The following is a 15,045-nucleotide window of genomic DNA, read 5'->3' as shown; positions in this document are numbered from 1 at the left end:
ACATCAATATATTTAAATTTTCATCACCATTATAATTTACATCATTATTATCATTATCATCATAATCATCACCATCATTAGTTTTTGTTATTCTTTTAATCATCCACCCCTTCCCAGGCTATTACGCTATCAATCTAACGCTTATTGGGATATTCCTTCTTCTTCTACATATCTATTAATTACATTCCTTGAAAGTGTTTTATCAGTGTCAGACCCTGTTTATTAAGGTATATTCTATTTTTTTGAGTAAACCTATTTTCTATTTTTGAATAAGCTTATATTACTTTAAATTGTTGAACCCCTATTTAAAGTGTACCTTTAAACTATGTTTCTATTAAGATCACCTCTCTGGTATATGCTACTGGTGAAACAAAGAGATGGAAACAAAAGGACCCCTATTCTATAGGCCTTGTTTATGTCTTAAACCCAGACCACTTCCTTTATTCGTAGAGTACATAAATCATGAATGACCAGTGGATACACTTACTGGTACCCCTTTGTCTTGGGGATAGGGAATAGTGGGGTTGTTTGCCTGGTTTGGAAGAAAGATTGGCTTTCTCGTTGAGAGCAAGTTTAGACTTCAAGGCAGATAGACGTGTGATGTAACTTCCCCCAGAAGTTACTATGTCGCAGCTTTTTAAGACCTGCCTTGATTTTGTTTCTTAACAGGTAAGCGAACACCCACCTTCCTAAAAGTATATTCATGTTCTATTCTAGTAAATTATAGAGATATCACAAGTTCCTAATGCAATTTGAATTAATTGTATGATATTGTTTAGTGTGATTCTCCTTACGTTGGAAAACCATTGTTATATTTTCATGTGTTTATCCATTAACTTTGATACAAGATGGTTGTGACTAAGTATGAATTAAGATACTACTTTTCACAAGCCAGACCTATTTATAGATATTTCAGTCATTGTACAATACTTTTGATTAGATAGTTTAGTGATAGCCAATAACTAATTGTGAGACGATAAATACTCTTGTTGAATTACTGTGTTCCATATAAAGAAGAATTATTATTGATTAAGTAGGAGAGCAAGTTTAGACTTCAAGGCAGATAGACGTGTGATGTAACTTCCCCCAGAAGTTACTATGTCGCAGCTTTTTAAGACCTGCCTTGATTTTGTTTCTTAACAGAGTTCCACCATGGTTCCACCATGGTTCCAGTTCCATTTCCCTCGGGACAAGAGTTGGGACTGCTGTCGTTGTTCAGGCAACGCTCTCCGCCTGATCGATGTATTTAGTGCTTATTGACGAACGACTCGTGGTTTATCATTTGCGCTTTATATGAACATCTATTCTTTTCTTCTATTCTTTGATGTTTTTTCTAATGTACGGTGTAGTTTACTTTGCTCCTTTTCTATCATTTATTGTATACCTGTACAACATATTGTAAAGCTTTGCATGTAGCTGTTTTTGTAAGAATTGTTTGTTTGAAATCGAAATGCCAGTTGTCACACTGGGAATTTATTATCGGTGTACCTTTGACACTGAATATTAATAAATACCTCTTTGGAATTATCATTGGCACAAAATATATGTTTCAGACTGATGTATTTTAATGGATCTCCGTGTTTACTAATCTTAATTAATTGAACCGGCGCAGGCATATAAGGCCTGTGTAACATCAGTTTTTTATAATTTAATTTCAACATTTCTATTATAATTATATTTTGTATACGGCTACAAAAATTGTTTCGCAAAGTAGAAAGTTCGTATTGCTAAAGTGCATCTATTTACAGTGAACTTTCACAATTTCTTCCTGTTTTTCTTCCTATTTTTTTTTTACATTTAAATGAATTGTGGTAAAGTACTCTAATTATTGGAATAGACAATATAGATTAGACAATTAAAACTTGCTCAGCTTATACAAATAAAACGTTGAACGTTGAAAACAACCCCTCCCTATATGATTACCATAATGTGATAGTTCTCATGATTTATATGCATTTCGATGCGGTTTCCAATTCAGATTCTTTTTCAGAGAGCAGCTTTTCTTCAGGACTCCTTTCAACTTGTTATTATCTTGGAGTGCCGTATCTTCACTCCTAAGTGTGGGACGTACACGAATGCATGACCTGCACGTGTACAAACGGCACTATTAGTTGCGTGGTTGAAAGATGTAAGGGGAATTCCTGCGTTGAACCCGTTAGACCGCCAGGAGACTGTTGCTATATCTGCCCGTACGGTAAGTCTCCTGATAGCATCCCCACCCCCACCCACCCTCTTATAGGACCACACCTACATAAAACAAACCCACAAATCAAGGGAAGCAGGATTTAATTTACTTTAATTTCTAGATTGCCTGATTCCGGGACTCTTCAACTATTAATGTGTTACAAATAAAGGGTTTCGAAGGTGATCGGGAGGGGGGGGGGGGGGACACGAAAATATTTCCCTTCGCGTTCTTATCTAGCTCTTTGTTTTTTTCCCCTCTTTATATCTGCTTATTTTCTAAATGTCTAACCTTCCCGTCGCACACGTGTCGTCATTCCAACTGCGTTATTACTATGGTTACTAAACTGGTGAAAGCAATTTGCCAAAGACTATTTATTAAATGCCATGGACGTTCTGTTTATTTTGTCAGTCTCACGTTGCTTATCCCAAAACCACGCAAATTGCGCGCTAACGCAGTATTACGTCACTAATAAGGGACTTTTAGATTTGCGTGGACTGATACATGTGACGTCCATTCAGGCAGTGCATTAAAGATATTATGTTCCTTTTGCAGCCAACATCAAATTCTATAAAACTTTGCAGGAATTATGAATTAATGAATATGTCATGTATGTCCTATCTGTGAAATTTAAACGTTAGCAGTGTCCTAATATTCAAATTATGCAAGGAAACCCGTTTACTTGCTAGACTTCACTGTCAGACACTATTGAGTGGCTGTTTACCTTTTTTCTCCTTTGGTAATAACATACATAAAATGAGCTGTAAAGAGTAGATGAGCATGTGTCTACATCAATGACCCACTTCTTGTAATGGCCAAAATTAAACTGATTGAATTTTTGCGCAGCATAAAACGTACGACCATTCGGTACAATGTCTGAAAATCAGACTATTACTTACTGGCTCTCTAGCTCTTAAGTCGATTCGACAACTAATCGTCGTTGTTTACCCACTTAAAGACATTTGCAAGCTTCCCCCCCTTTTTTTTAGGGATGTTCTAAATTAGTATTATCTTTCGAATGCAGTTGGAATTTAACCTTTTCATTTGTTTGACCTGCAAATAGGACATAGTACCTTTAAAAGGACGTCGATCGTAGCAATCCCTATTGTCTTCGTGCGAATCTAAAAGTCCCTAATGACGCCTCTTCTGCAATAGGCATATAAGACTGAATACTGTGACTCATTCATATCAGACATGCCAAACTCAAATGTTCAGCATCCAACGTGTTTTTATTCCCCCCCCCCTCTTTTTTCGTATCATGATAGTAATAAACTATTCATCAAATCTATTTCTTAAATCCTGATTTATACCAGACGTGACCGTGCGTAAAGTCAAACCCACCATACAAAGTAAACGCAACGTGACGACTAACGGTGACACAACACTGGTTCTTGCGGTAGACGTCACATTTAGATATACCAGAAGTTCGACAGGAGTGATAGGCGAATCTCTCTGGCAGTTGTCTGCCTGGATTGCTCCTGTAACTCCTACTCACAGGTATGTGCTTGCGACATTCTTACAGAAACAGATAAAGAGTCATAGAACCTGCGCCAAATTCTTTTTTTTTTAAATTAATGTAATTTGCCTTTTATTGTCTATTAGCAACAACATACCCGTATACTATGCGTATGGAACTTTGCTTTCATTTTCAAAATGATGTTTTAAATATATTATTGCAAAATTATGTCCTGAAGTATGTTAAATTTAAACTTTTATGTATTGTGCTTTTCTTCTTGAATTACTTGATAGACGTACGCTCACAATTAAACAGTTTCCGCACAACTGCTCACTATTATTATTAATTTTATTATCATTATTATTCTTAAATATTCACCTATATTCTATTATCTATTTGATTGGCTCATCAACACTTTATTCATGAATTTGAAGTTCATTGTTTACCAATATCTATTTATGTTATCCATTCTGTATTGTAAACATGGTATTTTAACTATTTGGACTACAATCATGTATCATACTTTAACAAAAAGGGTTTCATTAATGAAACCCGAATTGAATCGAGTTATAAGGACAGTATATTCGGAAATGAAGGTGATTATTTATTTAGTTAGTTTATTTATTGAATTCATTAATATCTTTATTGATTAAATCACTGGTTAAATCATCTATTTATTCATCTATTCATTTATATATTATAAATTAATTTATTTGTTTATTTATTAATTGTTGATAGCTTGAAGTCACTCGATAATACAAGTCAATATGTGAACTGTTCATTTTGCATTCACTTTGGTCACTTTCAGTCACACGGTAGGTTACACTGAGCAAGTTCTCAATGTTGATCAAGCATCGCAGAGCTACATCGAAGGAGATCAATTCATCTTTCGGGACGTCGTGTATCCGTTCGTTGCTCCCACTTTTAACTGCGATGAGGCCAAGGTCTGTGTTGAGCTTAAACGCGGAAGAAATGCAGTAACAACACGTCCTTTCCGTTTTAGCAGTTACCCACAAAGCTCTACACCGTTGGTTGGCTGCATTTCACTATGTACTGGTAGGAAGTAGGTCAGAGGCCCGGGTTGAAGGGGATACTGGCAGGGAAGGGGGAGGTTACAAGGCTTAAAGGGTGGGTTAAATAGTCGGACCTCACCATACTATTAGTGTAAACATTGTGTATAAGGGCATGAGCGGTTCTATATTATAATTTGGTGAGGAGGCTTAGGGTTCTTGCATTAAATTTCTACACTTTTTGCGGAAGAAATTCGAAACCCCGACAGATTGTGATGTCTACCAAATGATTTCGACACAAAAATTCTATCGAATTTTATAGTAATTTTACAGAAGGATTTCTGTGTCATTTATTTCTTTAGAAAATAATTGTATTGAAAACGAAGCCACTCCACAAAATAGACCAGTTCGTAGTTTGTATTACATGAGATTACTCCAAATTTCTATAGATCTTTTACAAATGGAGTAATCCTTTCGTGCATGTTAGTATAATCACTGTCAAAGTCATAAATGTACATCATTAATACCTGATGTTTGCTGTATTGAGAATAATAATTCCAACAGTGTTCCAAAGAAATTGCCGTCGGTGCATAAACGTTTGATAAATACAAAACTTTAATCAATGGGTTTAACATTTTTGGTAAAAATTACATTCATATGCCAATGCGCAGATTATATCCCAAAACTGCTTATTGCCTAGGACACTTTTTCAAGTCATGATAAACTCAATATAGTAAGAGTAAACATGTCAACAAGATAGGTTTAATTAAACTCGCATTTGGTCATTTAAATCGTTCATAAGAGCCAATGGTTAATTCAGTGGGCACCGGGGACACGTGCCCCTCACCCTCCCCAAGTGAAGGGAGAAAAAAAAATAGAAGATTCAAAGGCCGATAATAATTTGTTGGTGTGTGCTTGTAAGAGGCTTTTTAAACTTGTTTCATCACTTATATTATCATAATTGGGTTTGATATCGATATTACCTTTAATAATACATATCCGTCTTGCGCATGCGTTGTATACGTCTGAAGAAGTGTAAAAACAAATACTAAAAGTAGAAGAAAGTTTATTTCCTTTTTATTCCTCACAACTTTTTAAACAACTTTAAAAAAAAAAATAGTTGGTAGCTTATATTTTAGGTTTCGTCGTATGGATGTAGGATATTTCTTTCCTTGAGATTTATAGTGACGACTAATTCCATTAACTTGGAATTAATAATGAATGAACTTAAAATCTCGGAATACAGTCGGCCTATATTATTTATTGCTATGTCGGGCAAACGTGGGGCAAGTTTTCAAGTTGTCAATTACAACCTTTGATTGAAAATATGCACAAAATGTGAATATAATACATTGATGAACGACTTCGCATCGTACGTCATGTTATTAAAAAAAAAGGGAGATGCCCATGTCGTGCTGAGAAACTTTGCATTTTGCTAAGTTTATACTTCTCGCATACACTTTGGTTGGGAATCTTGTAGATTAGTAGGCAGGACTACAATCAATATATCAGAATACCTTAAGTTATTTCCCGGGGATAGGTTTCCTTTAACCATTAAAGCTTCCTGCTTTAACCATGGACCTATTACGAATGGACATTCATCGTTTTCTTAACGAATTCATTGTGATTTTCTTCGTCAATGTCGTCTCAATAACATTTCGTACATGTTTCTTCGCTTTGATCTCATGAGGGTAGCCGCCAATAAGCCGGGTCAGAATCAAGATAGTGATTTTAAACATGTTAATATACATGCGCAGAAGATAATAAATAGCTTAAATCATGGGAAATCGATGTGCAGTTCTGGCTAATAATTGGAAATTGTTGTTCCATGTACTGTGTTCTATTTTTGAAAAACATGTTGATATTACCAGGTAGATTATGTTTTGATTGTTTGTGATTTAAAATCCCATTTTCCCCAATTTCCTAATAATATTCCAGAATTACAACGCATAGAGCTTATAAAGATCATGGCCCTCTAATTGCTTTATAAGGTCATGGGTGTGAGCGAAAGTTTGCGAATCAGTAATAATACATTTCATATCACCAAAATCGTCTGCTTTTCAACTTTGCTGCTCCCCATTAAGGATGCTTTTATTTAAGACACACTCTTACAGAGCACACCATCCAAACAAAACCCAAGAGAGGGAAACTGCTCCTTTGTCAATGACCAAAAATGCTTACGCAGTCGTAATTGTTAGAACAGCTGAATGTTCTCATTAAGATGCACATAATCAGAAGGCGGCGACTATGATTGCCTCAAAGAAAGAATCACGTTGAATGTCCATCCGTAATAGGTCCATGCTTTAACGTACTACCTATGTTTATTTTTATTTATTTTATTCATATTTCCAAAGACAGTTCTTTTCACTGTAAAAAGCCTGCTTTTATTTTCTGTTAATCGATTTTAAGAGACCTATATTTTATTGTAGAGTATAAGATGTTCAAATAGTATATTTTTTATATAATATTTCACGATATAAAACTACGAAGGTAAGAGTAGTGCACAATATTCCTTAGGAGATATTGGAGTTTAAATGACTTGTTATATCAATCTTTTGAATATCTTTCAACAAAATTATATTGGTATTGCAAAAACTATATCCTTGAGGTGTTTAGGTATTTTTGTTAACATGGTTTGTTTATTATATCTTGTAGTTTATCTATACCAATATCGCCTTTATTTTAACCAAGATAAATCTATTTCATCAAAATTACGTTTTATATCAATGTAAAGCATTATGACATATCTGAATAAAATGACAGAGAGATGAGGTTATTGACAAAGATTTCGCAAGAGATTAAGAGTTTTGTTTGACTCGTATAGGGGGAGGAGAACGATTAGTGAGCATAAGAGAGTGGGAAAAGATTGGTGATTAATAAAGTAGAAAGACATAGGGAGTCAAAATGAAAGCAAATTGTGACCTGAGAGATTTTAGATCTTAGATTTCAGATGTTTATTTGGAATCCAACCTTTAGTTTTAGTTGCGATAAAGAAATAATTATAATAGATGGAGAGAATTGGAAAGAGAATGGAGAGATTTTGAGGGTGAGAGAGTTCGTGAAAAAGACGAAAGGAAAGAAAAGATCGGAGAAGAGTGGATGAGACATAACAAGAACGTCGAAGAGAAATTTCGTCATTTATGAAAACGAGGAATACTTATTTTTCCTTCAATATAAGAACAGTCACTTGCTCCAAAAAGGACAGAAACATCCGAAGAACAAAGTACCCATTTCCTTGGTTTATTGTTTCATTTCCCCATAATAGAACAATGTTAAAGGTATTTTCGTGTGCAACTATTGTATATTAAGCGCCATTTATCGTCCGCTGGAAATGTACATAGACTGCTTGTAAGATAATATAATGCATGTAACTTCAAATGTTACGCTTATGGACTAAAACAACAACAAAAACATGATACTTTACTAGTTAATAACATGTAAAGCTCAAAACGATCGCGAAGACTTTCAAAATCCGAACTCTGGCAATTTCAATAGCCTTATATATGTGCAGAATATTGAACAGTTCAAACGTCACAGTGACATTATTAAATAATCCAAACAAAATTATATATGCAAAACAATAAATGTAGTGAAATTGTCCAGTTTAAACTTTAAGCTGATTTCAAACCCCTCATTTCTGTCTTTGGATATCCGCTTATATTGAAATATCTGAATAAAATGAACGGGGGACGAGGTAGATGAAAAATAATGAATAAGCAATTTAAAAGAAAGGGGAAAAGATTGGTGCTTAAAGGTACTATGTCTCTTTTGCAGCCAACATCAGTCCCAGTCGTCAAACTATGCAAGGAAACCCGTTTACTTCATAGACTTCACTGTCAGACATTATTGAGTGACTGACTGACTTCTTTTTTTACTTTGGTAATAAACTACGTAAAATGAGCTGTAACAAGTACATGCAGCATTTATCTATATTAATAACCCAATTCTTGTAATGGCCAAAATCAAACTGATTGAATCTTTGCTCTGCACAAAACATATGACTTTTCCGTAGGAGAATCTGAAGATCAGACTATTTACATAAGTGATACCAATCCCTTAGGTCGATTTGACAACAAATCGTCGTTATTTTTCCACCAAAAGACATTTCCAGCCCTTTCGTTTTAACGGAAGTTCTAAATCAGTATTATCTTTCAAATGCCATTGGAATTTAACCTTTTCCCTTTTTAGGCCTGCAAATGGGACATAGTACTTTTAATAAAATATAGGGAGAAGCACTAGAAGCAAAATATGACCTGCAAGATTTTAGATCTTAGATTTAAGGTTTTTATTTAAAATCCAACATTAAGTTTTGATTGTACCTAAGATCTAACTAATAGATGAAGAGAATTTGAAAAGAGATTCGAAGGATTTATTGGTGAGAGAGTTGGTAAAATAGAGGGAAGGAATGAAGAAGTCGGAGAAAAATGGATGAGATATAGAAAGAACAATAAAGTGAATTTTTTCATTTGTGTAAACAAGGAATATTTCAGGTTAAACCAACAATAGAAGAAAACTTGTAAAAACATGAGAAAATCATTCTTCCTTAAATTAGGAACATACACCTGTTCCAAAAACCACAGGAACATCCGGACAACGAAATACCCATTTCAATAGCCTTTCGTGCCAAATTTCGAAAATTTCAAACAGGGCAATGACATTATTACATAATCATTAATTCATTTCTAAATACTACATCATTGTATTCCCCTTTTCATTTTGTTCAATACAATTTGACATGTTACGAATAACAACAGGCTGTTTCGTTTCAATGACTTTCATAATTCGAGGTTAGCGCATTGGATCAAGTGTGACATGTTTTATAATGGTGTTTTCCACTTAGTTGATTGGTAAATACTTGTAGTTACCGTAGTCACTTTGGCCTTGCACATCATCAATATTAGGCTAAAAAGATAATTCATCACGTATCATTCCTACATTTATTCATTTATGCAAAACGGGGAAATGTACACCACTTCCTTGCACAAATGAAACATTCGTTTAGCCGAAGCTAAGTCAGGGAGAGTTCCGAAAAATCCTTCAGTTAATGTAAAATATTAAAACTTTACCGTTAAACTGGGAGACGAAAGAGACAATTGTGTTGATGATGTTAAGGATGTTAGAGCACCTGATTAAAAAAAGAATTAAAATCCGCCAGTAAAGTTGATTAACGAATTTGTACCCATTCTGAAACATAATGATCCGTGTTGCAGCCATTAGGCTGAAGTGTACATTTAAAAAGTGAATTTCCAATTTGTCTTGTGATTTTCATTGTTCCATAGTTTTACAGAATTTTTAAAATATTCATAACATTCTTATTAGATATCCGATTTTGCTCAATTTTTTTTTATTGGTTTGTCTGATTTTTCTGCTTCTATTGAAAGTAAGTCATTTTTGGAGTGGACTTTCCCTTTAAGATCTAATTTTCTTGGTAACGCATATGGGACGCCAAGTTGAAATGCCTTGGATCAGCCTTTTTCTACGGGTGTTCCTTGGCACCATGAGATGCTACAATTCATCGCTAGGGATGCAGCCAGAGATTTTTAAAGTTCTAATATTTGGGTGACCTCATATTTAGTCAGCCAGGTGCTCAAAGACAGGTATATTCGGGCGTATTAAGGTGATTTATAGACAATACAGTGTCTTATTTCCTCGCTCGCTTCGCTCTGTCGCAGATTTTAGAATCGGGATGATTTCGGGCCTGTTTTAGCAGTAGAGTACCCGAATATATATCCATTGAAAATTATCCATTTTATCTAAACAAAATCCAACGAAGAGAGTGTCTTTTTCCTTTGGCTAAACTCGCTGTTCAGGAAGAGGATAATCCTGTGCAAGGTGATGCCTGCAAGTCCTCATATTCGGGTATGAAGGTACCGGAATCTATAATTTGTGTATACTTTCAGTCATTTGTATAGCGAGATGTCCAAAATTAATATTTTATAGTGCAGGTGGTCTCATCCAGTATAGTCCCATCATCTTCATGACAGGGAACGTGGATTGGTCTCCAGCGATCTGGCTCGTCCTACAGATGAACTGATAAATCTGATTCGATTATGAAGCCTGGAAGACCGGTTACCTAGACAACGGTGCAGAAAATAAGTGTGTCTTCATTCCGCCAAAAACCTGGAGTAGGCACCTGTTCTGACGCAACTGGGATTGTTACGGTGTACGGGTAAATTTCGTCTGCATCAAAAAGTCTGATTAATTTTCCTTCCTTGTCTGACTTGGCAAAAATGTTTCCTCATGTCGACTCATGAGTCATGGCCTCACTCATTCACTCTCTTCTTTCTCTCTCTCTCTCACTCTCACTCCCTCACAAACACGCACACACAAAAACACACATGTATATTCTCCCCTCTCCCTCTTGCCTCCTATCTATCTTTAATACTTTATAGGCTACTAAGTTGTCTTCGTAACTCTTTAGTGTTTTTCAGGCTCGTAATAAAATCTTCCAATTTATCATTATCAGGAGATATTATAGAAAGGTAAAAAATGAACAAAATAAATAGTCTTTTATATCGCTCTACTTTTTTTCCTTTGAACTGAATTCAATAGATATGAAATTCGCAATACACAACTATAAAGTTCGTTTCTAACAACAACAACAAAAAAATCCCGAAGAGGTTTAAGGAGATATGAATAAATGCATCATCTAACATAAAAAAATACGCTGTTTATTAGAATTACATTGAAGTGTTGTTTGAAAGTTGAATAAATAATGGGTAAAACTGTGATTTATATCCAATACATAGAGTAAACTTAACATGATGTTTGTTTACTTCTTCGTTTTTAGGACTCAGTTGGAATGGTCATCATTATCTGTATGTATTACATATGCTTTCAATCATATGTTAACTGTGCTATTTAAATTTGTTCATTTATTTCATTAGATTGGTTTCGGGCTGTCATATTTTCAAGCAGCTTGCTTACAATTACAATGCTTCTTCTGCAAATCATGTTATAGGGTTAGATAAAATATGATAATTTGACAATTTATCCTCTCATTTTATTCTTAATGATTATAATGTTTGTTTGCATATCCATGTTTGATTGTCAAAGTGTACTAATTAATATTTTATCTTTGTTAAGTTGATACCGAATTTTCTATATATTATATGGAATTCAGAAGAAAATCAATCCAATACAAAATAAAATAAAGTCAAAAACCTTGGACTCGCTCTGAATTCTGCTATGAAATGTTTTTTTAACAAGTCTTCTTTTCAAGTATATAAGAACTTTGTAACATTTAAACCAAAACCAGGTTCTCTTCTCAGACTCATGGGAGATCAAAATATAGACCAATTTGTAAAACACAATTTAAAATGCAATATTGTGATAATTTAAAGACATGGTCACCTAAACGAATAAGTGTAGGTATACTGGAAGATGAGCTTTTACGTGCCTATTGATGTACAATCAAGGAGGATATGGGTACAATATTCCTTACGGAAGTGTTCAAGAGTTATATAAATTAAAATATACCTGGCATTATGTAATTCATTAAAATGACATTGGCGCAGCCATTTTCTTCATGATGTGACGTACCAGGCAGACTTGTACTTGTATCATGCACCAAGCACTAGTTGGAATTACATTTAATTCAATAAAAATACCTTTTCAATGATGGAGAATCATAGTTGACAATTTGGTGACAAATCTATAACCGGGGAACAATTGTAACCCATTTATTTAAAAATTAAATGAATACAGCAGTTGTCTATAAATCTTTATGATTTAAAAGTATGTCAAACCTCTACCCAAAGAGAGCAACGACTTATTCATGCCATTTTCGTTCTGACAATAGGCCATTTTTGTAATGTAATCAAATTAAATGTACAAATCTTTCTTAAGTGTCTCGTTAAAAATCATTTATTTCACCTGGTACGAATAACTGTATTTCAATTTTAATGAATCAAATTTCATATATTACGTGTTGTTAGGTAGGACGAGCCATACATGTTATCCTAGTCCTACCTATCAATCATTTAATGTATGCAATTCGATGAAAGCAGGTGAATGTTTTTTTTTATTCACATAATGAAATACATAAGAAATTAAAAGCAATACCATACATAAGTAAATGGTAATTATAAATATAAAAGAAACTGACGCTTTTCAACCGCAGATTATTGTACAAACTATAGTTTCATATGACAACAACATGTAGAAAACAGAGATTGATAGTTTATGTTAGACTCATAGGGAGAGGAGAAAAATAGTATTAAAGCAGACTTGTATTTAAAATCCATCTAAAAGTTTTCTTTGCAATAAAGAAATAATGATCATAGATGAAGAGAATGGAGAGATTTATGTGGTTCAAAAAGTTTGTCGGCATTTATGTAAATGAGTAATAGTTCAGGTTAAACAAACAATGGAAGAAAACTTGTGAAAACATCAGAAAAGAATATTTCCTTATATATAGGAACATACACCTGCTTCAAAATCCACAAGGAACATCCGGACAACGAGGTGCCAATTTCCTTGAGTTATTGATTAATTTGCCCTATAAGAGTATAATATTAAAGGTATTTTACGCCATTTATCGTCCGCTGTATGTGTAAATAGACTGCATCGGCATTGTAAGATAATGTAGTACATGTATCTTCAAAAGATACGATCACGGACTACACAAACAACAACAAGAACAACAACAGAATACTTGCTAGAGAATAAACATTTAAAGCTCAAAACTATCGGAAAGCCTTTCAAAAACCAATCTTTTGCAATGTCAATAGCCTTTCGAACCAAGTGTTGAAATGTTCAAATATGACAATAACACTATTACATGATCATAAACCGATCTCTATATACATCATAAGAGGGTAGTAAAATTGCCCATATTGTTCACGATTATTAAAAGTGACCTTCTTTAACAGTTTTTTATTTTAATCTTATTCATGACTTGTACCTTCATTGTAAGTCTCTTTATGCCTGGATTAAGCCTTTAAGCTATCATATCCATTTTTGGTCATTGTTCTAAAAAGGTATTCAGGGGAAAACAGTTGATGAAGGAAACTGTATAAATATAAAAGCAGGCGATATATCTATTTACACCTTTAGTCTCTCTAAGCTTAAATCAATTGTTGTCACAACACTCCAAATGACGATGTATCGTTCTTGGTACCTTGCCTGTTTTGTATTTGGAAGTCTGATGCTCGTGGTGCATCATGCCTCTTCCCAAGGTAAGTCTTTCATTACTATATTATACAGCTAGTATACTCGTCATGGTTATTAGAACACAGTGCTATTTAATTCATCGTTCATCGATATCTACTTCAGATATTACCTTCATTACTTAACCTCGTGGAGTGGTGATGGCTAAGTGGTAGAGCAGTGGTCACGTAACCGGGAGGTCTAAGGTTCGAAGCCAAGTCACTGAGCAAGTGCCCTTTGGTACGGTATGGAATGCTCATTAGCAAGTCCCGTATAGATGCTTTAAAGCCTTTCTGCACTAGTTTGGCCAGGAGGGATTAGACCTCCATGCATGGTCACTGACAGGTGTTTATCTCATCAAATCAGCTCTCAATTAACATAAGAAAAAGGGGATCATGGGGGACCAACGGGTACCGCTTAGGCATTATTTGCTTTATAGAGGGTGGATGAAGCTACAAGTAGTGCAGTCCCGCTTTAAGGGGACTTAGGGGCGTCGGTCCCGATGACTTACTTACAAGCATACACATGCTTTCTTAGCAAACAGGTAAAAACACAACATAAAACAATCAATTTTTCATTACCAAAACTCTTGATGTTGAATCGATGGAATATTAATAATATAAGAAAACCTTGACAGCCATCTCATTAGCGAGATTTTAGTCAAAAGAGTTTACAAATGTACAATTCTGCAGTAGCTATTTAACACCGACACCCTAGAAATAGTTGGACAAAGGATTTCTCGACTTTGTGACCGACCAATCGGGTAAATTAAAAGCTTTTGCGTTATTCACTCCGTTTTAGATGAATGCCCAACTCTCAAGCAACATTTTTCTTTCTAAATGCATACATCCCGCACATCAATGGCTGACATTCCGTTCAATCGAATCAACCATCGTATGAATGACGGGAAATAAGACAAACAGAATGGCAGAAGTTTGACTTAAAGTGACTTGCTAACATTGTTAAAGGTTAATGAAAAAAAAAGTTTTGAATATCATGTTACTTACTATATTCCTTCTCCTGTACTAACCCTCTGACATGCAAAAAAATCCTGACAAAATTCTCAAACCACGAAGATATCAATTTTGTTTTTTTTAAAGGTCGATGTATGACATCCTCTAACAGTGATTAACAGTAAATTCTCCCAACCATTTTTGAATTTTCCCAACCGCTTTTCCATGAAAAAAGACATAAAACAGGCTATAAAAAATGTGTCAACACTTGAATGTCTGGAGTGGAATGTAGAG

General features: G+C 34.5%; 1 protein-coding gene and 1 long non-coding RNA gene across 2 annotated transcripts; both read left to right on the top strand.

Annotated features, from left to right (window-relative positions):
* Positions 1-220: 220 nt before the first annotated feature.
* Positions 221-1,541, top strand: LOC115929682. Its single transcript, XR_004066670.1, has 2 exons — positions 221-669; positions 1,144-1,541. It is a non-coding gene; the product is annotated as an uncharacterized LOC115929682 (long non-coding RNA).
* Positions 1,542-1,871: 330 nt separating this feature from the next.
* LOC105436747 lies at positions 1,872-6,425 on the top strand. Its single transcript, XM_011662645.2, has 3 exons — positions 1,872-2,194; positions 3,496-3,679; positions 4,447-6,425. Exons 1-3 carry the CDS (start codon positions 2,080-2,082, stop codon positions 4,703-4,705), a joined length of 558 nt encoding a protein of 185 aa, XP_011660947.1. The 5' UTR covers positions 1,872-2,079; the 3' UTR covers positions 4,706-6,425.
* The last annotated feature ends 8,620 nt before the right edge of the window (positions 6,426-15,045 follow it).

The sequence above is a fragment of the Strongylocentrotus purpuratus genome, unplaced genomic scaffold (genome assembly GCF_000002235.5).
Source record: "Strongylocentrotus purpuratus isolate Spur 01 unplaced genomic scaffold, Spur_5.0 spur5_contig_861, whole genome shotgun sequence".
NCBI lineage: Eukaryota > Metazoa > Echinodermata > Echinoidea > Camarodonta > Strongylocentrotidae > Strongylocentrotus > Strongylocentrotus purpuratus.
Note: the sequence above shows the minus strand (reverse complement) of the source record. Positions and strands in the feature narration are given on the sequence as shown.

Excerpts from the sequence above, each read along its gene's own strand:
- LOC105436747 (XM_011662645.2), top strand. The coding sequence starts at position 2,080 with ATGACCTGCACGTGTACAAACGGCACTATTAGTTGCGTGGTTGAAAGA. Across the intron at positions 2,195-3,495 it reads TTGCTATATCTGCCCGTACG|ACGTGACCGTGCGTAAAGTC; the intron begins GTAAGTCTCCTG and ends GATTTATACCAG. Across the intron at positions 3,680-4,446 it reads CCTGTAACTCCTACTCACAG|TCACACGGTAGGTTACACTG; the intron begins GTATGTGCTTGC and ends GGTCACTTTCAG.